The sequence below is a fragment of the Ambystoma mexicanum genome, chromosome 5p (genome assembly GCF_040938575.1).
Source record: "Ambystoma mexicanum isolate Mex_15411 chromosome 5p, UKY_AmexF1_1, whole genome shotgun sequence".
In the NCBI taxonomy this organism is placed as follows: Eukaryota; Metazoa; Chordata; class Amphibia; order Caudata; family Ambystomatidae; genus Ambystoma; species Ambystoma mexicanum.
In genome coordinates this window covers 115,734,406-115,753,505 of record NC_090930.1, presented here as the reverse complement: position 1 = coordinate 115,753,505, position 19,100 = coordinate 115,734,406, and the positions used below count along the sequence as shown (strand labels likewise).

Genomic DNA, 19,100 nt, shown 5'->3' with positions numbered 1-19,100 from the left:
CAAATGAGACATTGCAAATTATGACGAAAAAGACGCAAACAGAAGTAAAGAAATTGGTTGTTAACTTCAAACCTATGCGAAATCAAGATCAAGACAAAACAATGTTAAAACTGATCTGCAGAAGGAAAGGGCTTGAAACTTGGCCAATAATAAACTCAGGTACACAATCACAAAAGGCTAATTTAGAAAATGGGCTAAATGAGTCAGTGTGCATTGCACATTTCTCTACAGTAGTTCAAATTAAAATAGAGCAATCCAAACCCCACAACAGAGAATTGGATGTTAAATGGAAATTACCCCACACCAAAGAGGATATTGAAGAAGTGATCATGAAGGTAAAAAATTCAGGTGCAGCAGCCTTTATGGGATTTCCAATCTTATGTTAAAAAAAACACAAATCAAGTTGAGCAAAGTTTATTGAGGTGTTATTTGAGAAAATTATGAAGCTTAAAAAGATCCCCAGTTCCTGGCAATCGGCGGTTGTTATCCCAATATTTAAGAAAGGTGATCGTGCAGATCCGGCCAACTACCGGCCGGTTGCCTTATTGGATGTTATCGGGAAAATAGACCTAAGACAAACAGGTTCCACTAAGGGTGTCAGAGTAGAATTGAATTTAACTCTGCAAAACTTTTTAAAACTGGAGGCACTAAAGAATAAACGACCCTGTACTTGGCTTTTTTCGATATGCATCAAGCATTCAATAGGGTAAATAGGGTAAATAGAGAAATTCTCTGGAAAAAAAAACTGTGTAAGTGGAAATGTCCTGAGGATTTAGTTCAGATGAAAAAACAACTTCATACAAACACCTCTATTAAAATAAGGCTGAATGCAGAAGGAAAATTGTGAAATTGTGAAAGAAGGTTGCCCCCCGGCAGTGCTTATTTTTAAATTATACATAGCAGACTTGCCTGGGGCTTTCATCAATTGTAACCCCTTTCCACCAAAGATAAATGGCCATCAGATCACCTGGACAACATACGCTGATGATCTAGTCATAGTAAATTCCACACAGATTGGATTACAGCGACTGCTGACAGGGCTTGAGACCTATTTACAAAATAACAATATGGAAATTAACGCCAGAAAATCCAAAATTGTAACATTTGGCCCAAGCAAGATCCAAGAGGAAGAAAGTTCAAATGGTTTGCTGCCCAACAAGAACTAGGAAAAATACAGAACATCTGCTACCTTGGAATTATCTTTATACCTCAGTGCAAGAACAACAGTGGTGTGAAGATCTAAAATCCAAAATGAGCAGCTTGAAACTTCAAGGCGCAAAGCTTCACCGAGAGTATGGTCAATTTACTCTGATTCCAATCTTAATGTTCTACTGGCAAAAGGTGGTTGCAGCGGTTACATTTGGTAGTGAGGCTGGTCTTAATCTGGACAACAAGATATGGGCTCTGTTAGAAGGTCAATTTTGGAAACGCCTGCTGGGGCTTCCACAAAACACTTCAACCAGTGCGATTAGATACAAACTTGCACTACAGTCCTTGGAGTGAGTACTGGTGTGGAAAAGCATGTCCTTGTTGAGGAAGATTATGATGGTGGATTCAGTACCCCAATACAATATTCTAAAAGAATCCCCTGGGGAAACCTCACAAAGGTCTACTAAAAGACTGGTCAGGAAAAGTGTTGAAACAGATTATACATATTGGTTCCTCACTCAAACTACTTCATGAAAATCCAAATGCTGTGAAAAAGAAAAAACAACTGAAGTATTATGATTGGATGATTACAATTTCTCAGAGAGGAACATTGAAAACAAGTCTCAATGTGGAATGTGAGAGCTGAGGAGTGGGTCTCCTAGCAAAATATCTAACTAAGTTTCCCTCAAGATATCATCGTGACAAATGTATAAGGTTTCGCCTAAATTTGCTGCCTACAAAGGAAACACAATTTGAAAAAAAAAACTTTATATATTTCTGATAATATGTCAGTTTTGCGACAAAGCGAAAGAAACTTTAAGACATATGATCACCGAATGCTCTATTATCAAAGCTGAGAGAACGACATGGCTGGGAAAGTTTGCTCCTTTAAATGAGGACATGCATGAATGGTGGATGGTGATACTATCTGGAGATAGATTCATGTTGACATGTGCAGTAATAGATCTTCTTGATAACATTTTATTTAGACCGGACGAATCATCTAATGAAGGAGAAACTAAGTGAGTAGGGTGAGACATGTTGCAAAGAAGTCCTCTTTAGTCAGTAAAATGTCCTCCCTTTTTGGACAATCCACCTGTGATGTAAGGATGTGAGAAACAGGATATAAAATGGAAAAATGTAATTTTGATATTTTTTAAAAAGTTTTTTTGTGAAACTGAACATAAATACAATTTTAAAAAATTGCACCGTATCTATATATTTTGGTCACCACTACTGGATGATAATGGGTGAGTGTATTTTACTATTTAACTGCCCACACACTTTGGGAACTCATGGGGGGACCTCGCTGGTATCCACATTTGAGCTTGCACTAAAAAACATGATACAGGTGATCAGGAACACCTATTTCAAGACACACTCATATAGCAAATAATGGGTACAATTGCACTCTGAGCACCAATAAATAAGCATGCATCATCAAACCGGGCATGGCTATACAGTGCTTCATACATTATTCTCCTTATGAATCTGATTGAACGAAAGAGGCCAATGCCTTTATGCTGAACATTAACATTTGAAGGACATGTGCTTTTTGTTGACTTGTTTCCCTTTGTCATTCCCGCCTGTGCAGAGACTGGCCCACAATGTCCCATTTCCCATCACTGTGGAAGATGTGCGGGTGAAAGCTACCTTCTGGTGCCCACCTGTCCTTCTTGCTGGCAGTACACCATAGATTACAATGTTACTGTAAATGCATAGTAATCTGTTACCCACAGCATCTGTGCTGCCATTCTACCAGTTAGTGTGCTGCAGGACAGGGCACTTGAGTGATAAGTCATTGACAGCCCTCTGACTCTGACACAGGATTGTTGCTTAATTCGAAAAGGTAGAAAAGAGAAACAGTCCTGTTGTGCCTAAAGTATTAATACTAGTTTGTATGTTCATAATGATCTCATACTTGGGATACTGCAATCATCCAGTAAGCGTTGTCATTATTTGCCAAATTCAATGTTATTCATTTTTTAGACATAAAACGGGTGAAAGTTCATACTGGACCTGTAATCGGCAGGCTACCTGCAGAAATCGGCAGCAGACACCAGTGTCTTTCCTGATTTCTCTGAGCTATTTTACTGTGCCTGAAACTAGCCCTAGCAGTCTCTCTATGTCTCTTGCAGTAGAGACATCAACCCACTAAGCTGTGTTACTGGAATTGGAAGCTCACAGCATGAAAAGAGGGACCGGACACAATGGATAGAGTAAACAAAACGAGAGACTGGGAAAGAGTGAGGCACAACCAGTCAGATATCGTGTGAGAAAGAAGAAACTACTGGGGAGACAAGCAGTAGATAGGAAAGACAAGCACATATAGGGGCAGTGGCGGCACAAAGGGCGGTGAACTGCAAAAAAGAAAATCCCTAGAGAGGCGGTAAGAGAAACAGCGCAAGAGGGACCCTCAACAAGCTTTGAAGATCACTACACTTATCCACACAGTGAGTCTCTGGGGACGTCAGGGAGTCAACGGTAGCAGTAGAACTCTGTGCCAGACAGGAGTGCAAGGAATCGAGAAACCTGAGATGCCTGGCTGGGCAGATGAAGGCGAGAAAGACTGCAAAGGAGTGACAAGCCAAGAGACTGAAACCCCAAAGTGAGGCAGGGGGAACAACTTGAGAGAGGGGAAGAAGGGGCAGAGAGAGGGTGAGAGTGAGAGGGAGCTGAAGACAGTGCGTGGGGGAGGACAAGGTAAGAGTAACAGGGACAGAGAAAGCATGAGTGGAAAGCTTGCAGTTGCAGGGAGGTACTGGGAGACCAATAAAGGAGTGGGAAGGAGGTTGTCTGTGGGAGAGTAGGACACAGGGAGAGGAACACAGAGAGAGATAGTGCCAAGAGGAAACAATTGTGAAATAGAAGCAAATGAGAGAGGAGAGCTATGCGATACAGGCGGTGGAACTGGCAGTGGCAGGAAAAGGGGATGCATGAGATTGTGTGAATTTGCCTGCCAAGAGACTTTTTTCGTCAAAGTTTTTGAAACATAAACCCTGGACTTATAATATGTCCTCTTCCTGCAACTCGTTGCACTCCTGAGCATTTACAAATTGCAGTGCCAGTACTATGATTCTTAAGCAGCTCCGTGCTGTGTGAACAACATGCCATGCTTTGGCTCTGCAGCTTGCCATCCCAATTAATTGGTTGTCAGTGTGTATGTACTTTGCTTGTTAGCTTGATTTAACCCGATTCTATTGAGCACTTGAAAACACTTGATGAATGCAGAAGATTCACAGTCACAAACTCTGCATAGTGCATTTAAACTGAATAAACTTGAGGCAGTTAATAATAGGTGTGATAAGGTGCCAAACATTTCTGAACAGAGAGCCCCGAGCGCAATGGAGAGGCTTTGTGCTGCTACCGAGATCTTTATCTCTTAGTGCCTGCCCGGCCGAAATATGAAGCTGAGCAGCCAGGCCCAATCAATCACCCCAACTAGACTGTACAGTGCATGCACTGAGGATGAGGCACGTCACGTGTGATAGGCCCGGCCTGGGCCCGGGAACTGATAAGAAACAAATGTTGCCGTTAAGCAAATGAAATGTAGGCCGGGCCTGGAATCTGGAGCTTGCAGACCCCAGGAGGTGGTAGCCTGGCTTTGCCCACACCGCTGCTGTCAGCAGGCATGCTACAGTGCTCAGACAGTGTTTTCATATCACTTTTTTATTCGTAGTATTACAATAATTAAATGATGCAGCATGATGCATGACTCTGATGTTGCTGGAGTCGAACTGGCACCCCCTGGAAGCTGGCACATAAGGCAGCCGCCTGCATTGCCTGATGCAAAACCCGGACCTGTCGAAATATGTGTTGGCTGTAACAAGAGAATACATTGACTGAAACAAATGTAGAATAGCAACATTTTTGAGATTACTAATTTAATGTCAAGTAGATAAATGTGGAACATCGTGATAATTTAAGGAATAGGACAAATTACCACCACAAATAACGTGCTCCTTCATCAGAACACCTTCAGTTCCTCACAGATCCTTTAAGGGCGAGGAGAAGTTCTGAAGAATCTCACCTGGACTTCTCTTAGGACCAGTTGCAGTGTCCAAAGTCCACAGTCAGAGCTGAAGAAGGAACTGTCCCAGACGGAAGGACCTTCTGTCCCCTAACCATTCCCAGGGAACATTGGGAGCGAGCAGTGCTGTAGACCAGGAACATTATTATGCAACAGTGAACTGGAGCATCCTGTCCTCATGTCTTTTGCGAATGCCTCACAGCAACCCAGAGGGCCAGACCAGTAGCAGCTCCCTTTTCTCCCACACTGAACCGATCGCTCTGTGGTCCCCATATCTTGAATGACAGGGAAGGTGCTGGTACAGGATGTCTGCGCCCCTCCAACCAGCTGAATTATTGCATTGCTCTCCATCAGCTCAACACGGAATCGTGTCCTTGCAAAGCACATCACTTACCATGCTCAAAGCGTCTGCTCAAAGCCGGATCCCAAACTGGATCTCTGGAGGGTCACTCGCCGACTCTAACCGAAGGTCACAACCACGGCTCAACCCTGATACCCCAAGAACTGCTGCCTTATTGATAGAACATTGACGCTCCCTTGATAACCCCTTCATAAACTTTACCTGCTGACTCAAACCGCTGCAGCATCATGCACCCACCTCTTCCAGCGGCTAAAGCCCAATCCAGCCTTGCCAACAGCAAAGTGGTCTAGCGACCGCCCTGTCCTGCATCACTTGAACCTCCACAATTTGACCACACAGAGCACCCGCATTAGACCCTACTCAACGCCCTTGTGCTGCCAGGACCTCCACGATCCAAGGTGCCTAACTGAGCCTGATCAGCTCAAATCAATGTTCGAACCAGGGTTGAATGCTAAAGTGTTTATATTTTCATAGAAACCTTGATTGGAAATTCCCTTTATTGTGGGCATTGATAATGTGTTCTTTGGGTCACCACTACTTCACCTTCACACCACTCTTGAGTGTATAGCCTTCCCTCGGCCAGCGTTACCACACAAGGTGAATAACAATGCAAATGTTAAGGTGCAGTAGCAGGGTTTCCTTTGTAGCAAATGCCCATGAATAATACTGACTGTGCTACTATTTTATGTATTAAATATGATATTCACTTGCACTCGAAAATATATATGTTATTTGTGAGGTATTATCATATTATCATATTAGCTACGCATTCTATAGAAATACCATGTATTTCATATCAAATAATTCTAAGCTATTTAAGAAAACAAATAACCACTCTTTTTGCATATATGTTTAATACCAGCCTTTATTCCACAAATAGCAAATATGGGATTTTTGTCTGTCTTGCAGCTTTGTAACACAAATTCTATAACATAATAACGTTCTGTCATTCGTTGTCAGTACAATGGGCCTCATCACGAGTTGGCGGTACAGCAACAGTAAATATGCCGGGATACCACCTGGGGGTGGTTCCTCTGAGTCTCCCCAAACTCGGGATTACCGCCACATTTTTACCACTCCACCCAACCCCTGATGAGGCCCAATATATGGCTGCTTTGCATCACCTCTGCCGCTGTTGAACCATAGCATGGGAAAATGTAGCGCAGATACATTGCCTGTGCCATTTTTAGGCTTCATCATAATACCTTTAAAATATAAAAGCGTACCTCTTGGTGGCTCAAGTCCCATCAACATCGTACCCAGAGGTAAAAGTGCAGACATCAAAATCGAACCCAGATTTAGAGCAAAATCGAACTCAGAGAACTCAGAGATAGAGGTGTACACATCAAAATGGAAGCCCTAGGTCAGGGTTCCCATGATTACTATCCATAGACTATGCTGGGTAGGTTTATGAGTGCTGCCTAGGTAGGGGTGTAGACACACATCAAAACTGAACCCAGATGTAGAAGTGCAGACTTCAAAATCGAACCCAGAGTTAGAGCTCAGAGGCAGGGGTGCAGGCATCAAAATCATAGGGCCTCATTACACGGTAGGCGGTATGGATTTAACGTTACTGGTGATGGAATACCGGCAACATTAAAACCCCATGCGAATTACGACCCGGCTCACCGCTATTAGCGCACCGCTAAGTACGATGCCACTAATAGCGGGCAGTCCGCGTGCGCGCAGCTCACCAGCCCGTAAATTACGCCATGCCGCTATTAGCACAGCATCACATGGTAAGCGGACATGCCAATAGCGGCATGGTAAAGCCCCCAAAACCCCTTACCGCCATGGCGCAAATACCGGCATTGCGAACCACACGTTGGGTCTCATTACGAGTCAGGCGTTAAGGGGTTAACGACCCTTAACGCCTAATTACAAGGTCCCTTAGCGCCATGGTGATTTTAATGCCTGCTTTTTGCAGGCCTTAAAATCCATGGCGCTAAGGGACCATGGTGCTAATTAAGCCACCGTAATTTACGGTGGCGTAATTAGCGCCTTCCCCACTCCCATTATGCCCTATGGGGCAAAAATGGGAATGAGGAAGGGTAAAATGGGAAATGGGGATTTACCACCCCACTCACCTTGGAATGGGGCGGTAAATCCGCCATCCACCATGGTGTAAACGTAGTTTACACCATGGTGGTAAGGGTACGACCCAGGCGGTAACTTACCGCCTGGGTCGTAATGAGGCCCATTGAGAGAACTGAGCAGTGTTCCCACCTGCCACAGGTGGACACAATCAGCACAGGTGGAGGCAATGGAGACAGTGGCAGCTCAAAAGGAGCACACCACACCCCTTCACACACAAAGATGGTTCCAATACTAGCAGAATTACATGGGCTTGAGGACATGATTGCAGTGCAGCTGCAACAACAACAGGCATCCCAAAGGAGACACAGGGGGAGGAGGAGGAGGAGGGCAAGACAGGCACAGCAAGCACCACCACGGCACCTAATCATACCACAGAGGCACCCACCAATCCCCAGGATCAGAGCCAGTCCATTTAACCTAACCCCTGAGCAGATACACACCCTGTACCGTCTGGACCGGGATACCATCACCAGCATCGTGGACATGATACACAACGATATTGTGAGCCTCATAGACATCAGAACTGCCATCCCCCCTCTACTCAAGGTGGTGACTGTGCTCCACTTCCTGGCCACAGGCACATGCCAGCATACAGTGGGCCAGATTCATGGCATCTCCCAACCAGTATTTTCATGCAAGCTGAATCAGGTACTCGATGCCCTCCTGAAGCATGCACCTGAACACATATACATGCCACGGACTGCCCAGGGGATTGCAAATACCAAAGTTGGCTTCTATTCACTGGCAGGCATCCCAAGTTGCATTGGGGCCATCGACTGTACACATGTGGAATTGATGGTCCCACATCGCAATGAAGTGGTCTACCGAAACAGGAAACAATTCCACTCCATCAATGTCCAAATGGTATGTGATGCCAACAAGATAATCACACATTGCTGTGCCCGATTTCCCGGATCAACCCATGATTCCATGGTCCTGCGGAACTCAACTATCCCACGCTACATGGAGTGACGAACCGCACAACGTTTGTGGCTACTTGGTGAGTAGCAGGGCAAGCACATGGCAGTGTGTTTGGGGTGAGAGATACATGCTCCAACTGGGTGTGATGGGGGGGAGACATGCTCCAACTGGGTGTGATGGGGCGGGGGGAGAGACATGCTCCAACTGGGTGTGATGGGGGGAGAGACATGCTCCAACTGGGTGTGATTGGGGGAGACATGCTCCAACTGGGTGTGATGGGGGGGGGAGAGACATGCTCCAACTGGGTGTGATGGGGGGAGAGACATGCTCCAACTGGGTGTAGCTTGTTGTCTGTCTGCAAAATGCACATGCAGATGTACGCCAATGTCCACCTGGGAAGGCCGCAACATACTTGAGTTGAACTCACATGCGCGTATGAGCCACACAACACAGATGACATTTGAGGTCTAGTAACATCAAACACCCATCCACATACACATTGCACAACATTCCATGCCACAAAATACACAAATTTCATACGTGCCATCAGGATAGTCATCCGGAATCAGTCCAGCACAACATCAATAATGCAATGTGCCGTATGATGCATGCAAAGGGATCAGCCCTAGCCATAGACATAGCATTTTACCACACACCTTTACCACCACTGAAGTGATGCCTCGCTGCATGGCAACATCTATTTTGGAATGGCAGTACAACAGCAGTGAGGAACCAAATCTGCCTGGGCCCAGGGATACCTACGACCTCGCCTCACCCAGGACATTTCAATTACTGTTGAAGGCATCAATGGGGCATGTCTACGTGCAGGGTCGAGCTCACACTTGCACATTGCTGTCACACAGACCATCTGCATGTATGATGTTGACTGTGTACTTGAATCACAATGCAATGTCAATTTGTGTGATATGAACAGGCCGCTCTTGAGGTGAACAGTAACAGGACCCAATTAGTTCACCCATACAGGTGATGCAGGATATCCCCTGAAGAGCTGGCTCCTCACACCTGTACGGAACCCACAGAACAGGCACGAAGAGGAATACAATCGAGCACATACCCGTACTCGCATCGTGATCGTGCAGACTTTTGGCCTTTTGAAGTCACGGTTTAGGTGCATTAGCGGGTCTTGTGGCGCTCTCCTGTATGGCCATGAGAAGGTGGCCAAGATCACCATGGCATGTGTCATGCTGCACAATATGTGTATCAGACGGAATGTGCCAGTACCCCCTGACGTTGAAATAGAAGCACCTGATGAGGATGATGATGGTGATGAGGATGGAGGTGAAGGGGATGCAGGTCTTGCAAGAGGGGATGGGCAGGAGAGATGTGCTGTGAGACAGCATCTGATCAACCAAATATTCTGAGGAACATGCTTTGGTACTGTCACATGGATATGTGTAGTAATGCACTGGTGTATGTTTAGAAGCACACAATGGACCCTGTCGCCAATAAATTACCCATACACAATGAAGATGTCCAAGCCTGTGTTTTGATCAGACACCAGTGTATTAAGTAATGGAAAGATGAAAAAGTGCATGTCCCCAAACATCCCACCACCGTTCCACCCACCCCCCACAACAGACCCATAACACCCTTCCACCCCCCACAACAGACCCATAACACCCTTTCACCCCCCCAACAGACCCATAAGACCCTTCCACCCCCCACAACAGACCCATAACACCCTTCCACCCCCCAACAGACCCATAACACCCTTCCACCCCCCTCCCCCAACAGACCCATAACACCCTTTCACCCACCCCCCACAACAGTTCCTCATGTGTCTGCCATGTTTGCGTTGGCCCATGAACGCATAAGAATCGCCATAAACCCCCTATTGGCCATTATCTGCAGCAGCATTTGGAGGATGGGCAGACATGCGCCTGGTGGTGCGTGTTGAGCGGCGGAGGGGGCCTGTCTGCGTTGAACCGGCGGATGACGATGTGGCAGACTGTCCTGGTGGTGTGAAGTGGCGGTCCATTGTGTCAGCTATTCGAGTGAGGACCTCCCTTAGCCTAGCTATCTCCTCACAAAGCCTGTCAGTACAGGCCTCCATCCTCGCACTGGAGTGCCTTGCCGTCTCCACAATATCCTCCCTGAGATGGGCAGCCTCGTCAACATGCTGGCCAACCAGCACAGTAAGTTCCTGTTGACGCTGCTGGATGGTGGCCAGCTCGAGGGCAGTGCTGGGTGATGGTGTAGTGGCTGCTGTGCCCTCAGATGCATCCAGGACAGCAGGTGAAGCCACCATGGGGGACATTATGGCTGTAATGTTGTCCTCACCAGTGACATCAGACCCAGGTGTCTGGAATGGTGCTGGCTCAGGGGTTGTAGGGGGGCTTGGGGTGTGCATCTGCATTGTGCCAACTGTTGTGTCCTCAAAGTCAGATAGGGGGGCAGTGGCGGCTGCCTCTCCTGCGGAGCTTGGCACAGCTGATGGTGGGCCATCGGTGGCTGGTATTGGTGGTTGTGGGTTCACCTGCGGTGGTGGGGCTCTAGTTGGTGGTGTGGCTACTTCAATCCTGGCAGTGGCGCTCCTCCGAAGCTTCACACTCATCATGTGCACCTTTCCCCCTTACCCCTAAATGTCGTGGGGGTGTCCTCAGAGTCCTGTGCCCTTGGTCTCTTACTTGTAGGCATTGCCTGGGATGCATTTGCGGCATCCTCACCATCTGTATGTGAGCCTGTCAGGGACAAGAAGGGGGATGGCATTGGTTACGTTTCTATGTACTTCATGCAGGATACATCAATAATGCAGTTGTGGCCATTGGGACTTAATAGTTGTGGATGCAGGTGATGTGTCAGTTCAGTGCCTCATCCATGCATGGTTGTGTTTGGCACTTGTCTATGGTGATGTGTGCATGTGTGTGTGTGTTTGGGTCTGACACTGCCATGGGCACAGCTGGATGCGTGTTTGGATGTGTGTCCATTCATGAGAGGATTCTGGGCTCACATTTGGGGGGAACAGTACATTCACATAGCATTCTGTCATGTGTACACTCACCTCCATCCGAAGTGGTTCCCACGCCTAGCTCCATAGTGCCTACTCCTCAATGGATTCCACTGCGATTAGGTTTGCACAGGTCTCCTCCCATTCCTTTAGTCTGATGGGTGAACCGGCTCCACCTGCAGTGGCTATTCGGTGGTTTTCAGAAAGGATGCCCCTCACCCACAGTCTGAGGTCGTCCCACATTTTCCTGCACTCACGCATCGTGCGGGTTCTGGTGCCCACTGCACTGACTTTAACCGCAACTTCTTCCCAGATGGCCTTTTTTTTCAGTAGTGTCGGCCGCCGCATGTCGTTGGCAAAGACAACCTCAGCATTGTCAGCCAGGGTCTGGGTCAACATGTTCAACTCCTCCGAGGTGAATTTTTCTTTGCGCTGCCTGTCAGTGCTTTTTTTAAATGCCTTGGGCATGTTGAAGGTGTCCCAGATGTTTTGCAACAGTAACCTACTCCAAACAGGTCCAGGGGGCAGTGAATGGCAATGGATTGTGTTTTTAAAGATGGCCGCCGTGCTCTTTCCCGTTCCTGTGCGATGACGCTATTTCCGGTTCTGCAATTTAACGGTCAACGCTAATAGCGGTGACCACTACTTGCATGCAGCGTGAGGGTGGAGGTGCTATCTGCACTTTCGTCGAGGGCGGTAAGTGACTTTTTGGGGTCTTTAGTGGCATGGCGGTAGGGTCATTAGCGGCATGGCGCTATGCTCGTGTCCGCGTACTCGCAATGGTACGCTATTAGCGCCCTCTTGCGAGGGCGGACACGTTAAGAGCGCCATGCCGGTAATTTGAGATTTTTACCGCACAACGTGTAATGAGGCCCATAGCCTAGAGGAAGAGGAGCAGGTATCAAAGGAGAAGCAGCGAGAGGTATCAGACAGGGAGACATAGGTTAGAGACATCATGCAAGGAGAGTTAGATTCTGCTTACCTGTAGTTGAACTGGAAAAGTTTCTGGTAGATGGCATGCGGGAGGGAGAAGCAGGTCGCCATCACCCAGATAATTGAAATGCTCAGCACACCTTTTGAGAGTGACATTCTCGGCTTCAGTGGGTTCAGAATAACCTGAAACGCAAAAAACATGTACCTTGTAAATACTTTCTGACAACCCAGTCATATGAAACCGAGGCACAGTGTCCTCGCTCTAGTGATATATTTGATGTTCTAAATAATGCTTGCTGATGGTGCCAAACATATCATTACAAGCTACGAAAATTCAGCACTTAACCGCAACTCCAACTAAGGTAATGGATTTTGAAACCTTTAGGTTGGAATAAAATTAGGAAAATTACATTTAAGGCAGAAAAAAATGCTCACTTAACAAAGAGCTTCAAATATAATGACTTTGTTAGCATCTTGGATATTCGATTCATGTATTCAAATTTACATGGGCTTACACTATATTTTTAAATAAACAAATAAATAGTACAACAATTTAAACATGTCTGTTACATGTTAAAATGCTAAAAAATGCATCTGTCTTTCCATTGGGTAAGAGAGGGGCATGACTATAAAAATGTCTTCAGTGGTGAAACAGAATCATTTTAAAGTGTCCAAACAATGAGAGCAATGTGGGTAATTTGATACATGCGTCATATTTTAGAATTACAGGAACAGAATTACTGTACTACATTGTAGCTTCCGCCCTTCCATATAGTTTGTGACTATAGTCGTCTCGGGAGGATAGCTCAGGGGCAGCGCAGTCGCCTTCTATGCAAAATGACGCAGAGCAACACAGGTTCGATCCCAGGGTCTGTGCTTAGAAACTGCTAGGTATTAAATAACCAGTTATAAAATATATATATATATGTATATATATATATATATATATATATACATATATATATATATATATATCAGAACTTCAGAGGCAGGCAATTATTACAGTTACAGTATGCAAGTAACTGGGTATCTTTGCGTTACAGATTTCTAAGAAATACTGTAACTCAAAAATGATTTGCGTTATATATTGACCACCTCCAAGAATCCATGTCCATCACTGTTTGGAGGGAAGACATTGATGTGGGACAGTAGGAATCTCAATGCTCGCACTGCTGCAGTTCTCATGCAATAATATACAGAAGAGTCTGTATGACTCTATGAAATACAAATCTGTGTAAAATATTCCAAAATATGTAAAACAAATATCCCAAAACATGTTACCGCCTTTATCCTGAGAAAAGTCAAAACCTGCTTATTAAATTGGTAAAACTGTGCAAATAGAAACATAGTCGTCTCTGTGTAATACATGAAATGTAAAACTGACTTGCAGTCATTTCTTATCTGTGTTGCTGAGTACATAAAAACAAGCACACGTCCAATATGTTTGTCATGAACCAACCGACACCAGCATTGGTAAGGTCAACAGTTTTGCCATTTGTTGTTGCTTATCACATGTTGCGTTGATAGGCATCATATATCAAATGGTAAAATGTCATGGGTCAGTAGAGGATGTGTAATGGGTTGCAATGCTGAGGGAGTGGATGAGAAAAGAGGCAGAGATGAGGCAAGAAAAAGGGGAATCCATGCACTAAAACAATCCAATTAGCACTGAGATCATTGTGCTACTACAAACTTTTAATACATTGTTAGAAAAAAGTTAGCAACCAAAAAAAAATAAAAAAAACAAAAACAGGGGATTTGGTTTCTATTTTAAGATTGTTTTGGTATTTTTTTATAAATTTTGGGGCAATTATTTAGTGTGATCCTGATCCTGCATGAGCAATTTATAATCATAAAAATAATAGAAAATACAAAAATAACGGTACATGTGGAGGCACTCACACACCCTAACATTAAAATACAGAATTAACAAAAATGTAAATTATTATACTCCCAATATTTGTCATTTAATTTTTCAGCACCTCCACCGTATGTATCAGTCATTGAACCACAAGCATCTTTTGTGTCGATCTTCATTGACAGTTAACTAAACACTGGGGGACTCATTAAACTGTGGCAAACATTGCACAGCACTGCCCGACTCGACCTGCGCATTCAGTCACCAGCATCAGCGGAGTTGTTAATCCGACTCTGGTGGCCCTCAAGATCCGCACTTCGCTGAGCATCTGTCCGAACTGCATGAGGTTCAGTCCAACAACATGACATCCCAAGCTTGTCTCGGTCCAGCCACTCATTGCTGGACCTCGTCTGGAACTGCTAGAAGCGTATTGTCACACATTGGTTCAATCCAGTGGTTACCGCTTGACATAGAGTTGTCACCTCACTGAACTGCACTTTGTATCATTAGAACACAGCATTGATCTATCACCGGACATCGAGTCTAACCACTGGAGTGTCACACGTTGACCCTAATCATCAGTTAACACTTCTTGAACTGGAACCAATCTATGAACGGATCTTGGTGAACCAATCAAACTTCCTTGCTCGATCGCCACACGTAAAAATGCTCTGAGGTACCGTTTCAAACTAGCTCAATCCAGTAACCTTTGGTTTTCCATGTTAACGTGCACTCTTGTATGATCTGCGCCTATAATCAGTTTAGTCTGCCCAGCGCTACTGCTAAAAGTGATACGCACATGACAGATATCTCAAATCAAAATAAATCAAATTAGATCACCAGGCTTAGAAGGCTACCCACAGACACATGTGTGAAGATATGACATATAAGAAGGGTGATCCACCCTGCTAGGGTAATCGCCAGCAGGCAATTGTGAGGGTTGGACACCTGGAAGAGGAGGCCACTATCAGTGTGGGTCTCTTCACAGATGAAGCCCCAATAGGCCAGGGAGTAATAAGCTAAAGTTCCCTCATTCTGAGTGGGAACAGTACTGGATTCTTTGAGGGGGCACCCGTTCCCTCAAAGTCTCTGATACATCTGGACAATGTCTTCAGGAATGGGAAAAAGTCTCCCACATTGCGTGCCACTGCTGCTAGTGGCACAGCTGTTAGCAAATGTTGAAGGTGGGATAGTACATCCCAAGACCAGACACGCAGGTAAAAGGGTTTGATGGTCTGAGTCACTGTCCCTTAGAAATGTAGCGCTTAGTCGAATGAGTGCACACTTCCTGCACAGTGTGGCAGTCAAGGACTCCATTATGTCTGTTAAGTAATGATATCCCTGTCCCAGGTGTAGTCACAGTAGTTACAGGAGTGACATCTCTGGGGGCAGCAAAGGAGAAATGCAAGAGGACTGTGTTCCTGAGGATTCCTCTACTGGAGGGCTCAATAGACTGGTCTCACTGATTGCTCACTGCTCAAGCCTGAAGTCCTCTGGGGCACCTACACTTGTGAGAGAGGTTTCAGTGACCACTATGTGTTAACACAGGTTCAGTAACCTCAGGGTTAACTACCGGCACGGAAAGGAATCTGAGAAGGAGTAGTTTGAAGCCTAAAAGGCACATAAGGACTGACTGAGTTGTCTTCAGCTGGGGTCCCAGGTCAGTCTGACGTTTGTCAGGAACAGAAGAACTGTTGTACTTTGACAGGTCTGTTGAGGCAGATTATGGAACTGGGTGCGGGCTCTAAACCACTCCAGCAAAGGGAATAAGCACAGAGCAACAATTCTGGCCTGTTCCAAAAACAGGATGATTCCTCACTTGGGTAAAAAAAGGAGACTGGTCTCACAGGTAACTCACAGACCATGCTTGAAGTCTCCTGAGGTGCTTGTTGCAAGAGAGGGATCTGAGTCCACTAATGTGACTGTGAAGTTAGCACCGGGTCAGTGATCTCAGGGTTGCCGACCGGCATAGAAAAGGAATCTGAGATGGTGGATAAGAACGTTCCAGTCCTCAATGGCCTGACGGCTTTCTCTGATCATTTTGTACACTTCCCAGGTGGATTTATATGTGTATTTTCTGCACCATGTTATTTTCAGTGTGTAAGGTTTATTTAATCCAAAAACACCATTAATAAAATGGAAACCATGCACACTGTCCTGTCTTGCCTAGGCACTGACAAGACAGGAGCGGTGCCCTGGTCATGTTAGTGAGTAAGAGGAAGATGTCAAAATGATACCTTTTTCTGGTACCTCGCTCACTTAAACTTGAAACAATCTCCATTGGTCCTTCATTGACCCAAAATTGAGCGATCTGTCTCACATTTAAGAGAAGAAGAACAGTTTTCAGTTTGCTTTAGGGAAACAGCCATGGGTTCCATTTACGGTGACATCTGGGGTTTAGAATTTCAGCTGTAACATGTTCAGGAGTTTCAACTGAGGAGAGGGACTGAAAAGTATGGCACTCCATTCTTTCCCTTGCAAATGTCTGCCTTCGCGGAAACATCCCCTATGTCTAGGATACATCTTGAATGTATGGCCTTTGAGTGCTGTGCTACTTCTGCACATAATCAAAAACTAACCCTGCATTACAATCAGTGGTTTGAACAATCTGGAGGGTTGTGAACACTGCTCAGAAATCCGGACCCTAAGTGAAGGGAGTGAGCACTTGTGAAAGAACAATAGAATCCTTGAGAGTTGACCGACTGCATAGCGTTCCTACTCGTTCCACATGGGGCTCTGTCCATTTAACAGATAGCCTTGTCCCGATTGCTGTTGGCAGCCTTAGCGCCAGTTTGGTCCTGTCTGAGACTCTGAAGGAGACAATGGTTTGCAATGCTCTGGTCTAAATAGTGATTGCATGGCTAATGTTTCTCTCTCGTGTACTGATTAATGGGGCTTTTCCCCACACCAGTCTTTACCATCCACAATATTGGATTCAAAGTGGATATTTGCTCATCTCTTGCCTCACAAACCAACAAGACATCGGGCCTCATTCCGAGTCTGACCAGGCGTTATGGACGGGACCCGTTAAGGGACTTCAGAGCTAATTACGGTACCACAATTTGCGGTACCGTTCTTAGCGCCTTCCCCATTCCTATTGAGCCTTATGGGGGCTCAAATGGGAATGGGGCATGTCTTTTCCAATGGGGATTTACCGGTCCCGCAAAGGTCGGACTACACAGTTAAGTCCCCATTGAACCAGACCGGACACGGTACTGTTATTGGTGGCAGTCATGGCGCAAATAGTGCCATGACTACCACCAACCTCGGAAGGAGGGCCATCCTCTTGCTACCTTTACCTCCCCTGCTCCTTTGAAAATGTTTCCATTTCTCACCTTGTCAGGTCATATAGCATTTGTTTCGGCTCGTATTCAGTCCTGCATCGATTATGCCAATTTTCATTCTGTTGGGGATGCTGCCTAATATGTCAAATTGCCAGTCCATTTCATGGTTCACCTTATTTTTAACTTTCATCACTGCAAATATCACAATCTTTGGGACAAAAACAGAATTAGTTATGCATTAAACAGTGGGTTCTTTATGTGCATGGTCCATTATACCATTTCTAAAACCAGACTATGGGCCTCATTCCGAGTATGCCGGAATCCTGGCGGTAGAGCTGCCAGGATACTGGCATTCTGTGCTTACCTTTACCAGCACTCGTTCCGGCCGCATTGATACCCGATAACGAGTGCCGGCAGGACAGTATTTATCCCCATTCACGGAGTCCATAGGACTCGATGAGCGAATTTGCTGCTATTACCGCCACTAGACATGCTGGTGCCAGTAATAACAGCTTTTATTGCTGGTAGGGCACCTGGCTAACCTCCAGCTTTTAGCTGGAGGTAACCCAGGTGCCCCACTGGCAAACCCGTATTTGGGCGGTCTGGTAAAGTGCCGGTAACACACAAAGAAACCTTTCTTTGTTTATTGTGTTACGGTTTAACAATAAAACCTTACACAATTAAGCAGTACATTAACATTATACATTTTTATCAAATACAAATTAAAATTACATATCAAAAATAGAACATAAAGTGCATAAAAAGTACATAAAATGAAAAAAATCAACGACCAACGCTTATCATAATTATATAAACAGGACCTTAAAAGTTCTCGCTTCACTACACTAAATTGAATTCTGTCCTGTAAACTTAAAAGAATTTGAGTTTGAGAAGACAAATCACCTAGGTTTTCAGACATATCTTTAAAAAAAGCAATGAGGGCAATGGATACAGATAATTGGTTGCCATGCATCAAATGCCTCCAAAGATTATGTTGCGGGGTGAAATGAAAGATCTGATACTCATGTAAGGGAAGTGAATTTCTTTACTAAGTTCCAGAGACAAGGTATATACACTAGGTAAGTCCAAGGGTAAGTAATTAGGACAGTACACAGGAGACATCCACCGGCCTCCTCTCTCACAGGCTGTGTCACTCCAACTGACCATTCATGGAGTTTACAGGGGCACTCACACCACAACATTCCACAAGAATAACATTCCAACAGGCATTCTCTCAGGCAAGCATTCATGCAGGCAAAGGCAGGGAACACAAGAGTTTAACCGAGATCACAGTAGTCGAATAACGGATAGATCTACTCAGTAATAAATATAAAAAATTAGAAGGGAATGGGTTCGACGAAGCACGAGCAACGCTATTAATGGTGCCGGCGCTTCCATGACAACTCTGTTTTCAGGGGTCGTTGCGCCCGACAGGTCAGTCCTTCTGTGCGCAACAGCTCCAGAAGGCAGAGTTGTAGTGTTGCGGTCAAGAAAAGGTG

The 19,100-nt window shown here is 45.3% G+C and overlaps 1 protein-coding gene across 1 annotated transcript in view; it reads right to left on the bottom strand.

Moving 5' to 3' along the window:
* LOC138480771 (G-protein coupled receptor 83-like) overlaps positions 1–19,100 on the bottom strand; it is a 638,075-nt gene that overhangs the window by 288,913 nt on the left and 330,062 nt on the right. Inside the window, exon 4 of the mRNA XM_069612515.1 lies at positions 12,509–12,642. Coding sequence (XP_069468616.1) covers positions 12,509–12,642 — 134 coding nt within the window. The remainder of the gene's footprint in view (positions 1–12,508; positions 12,643–19,100) is intronic.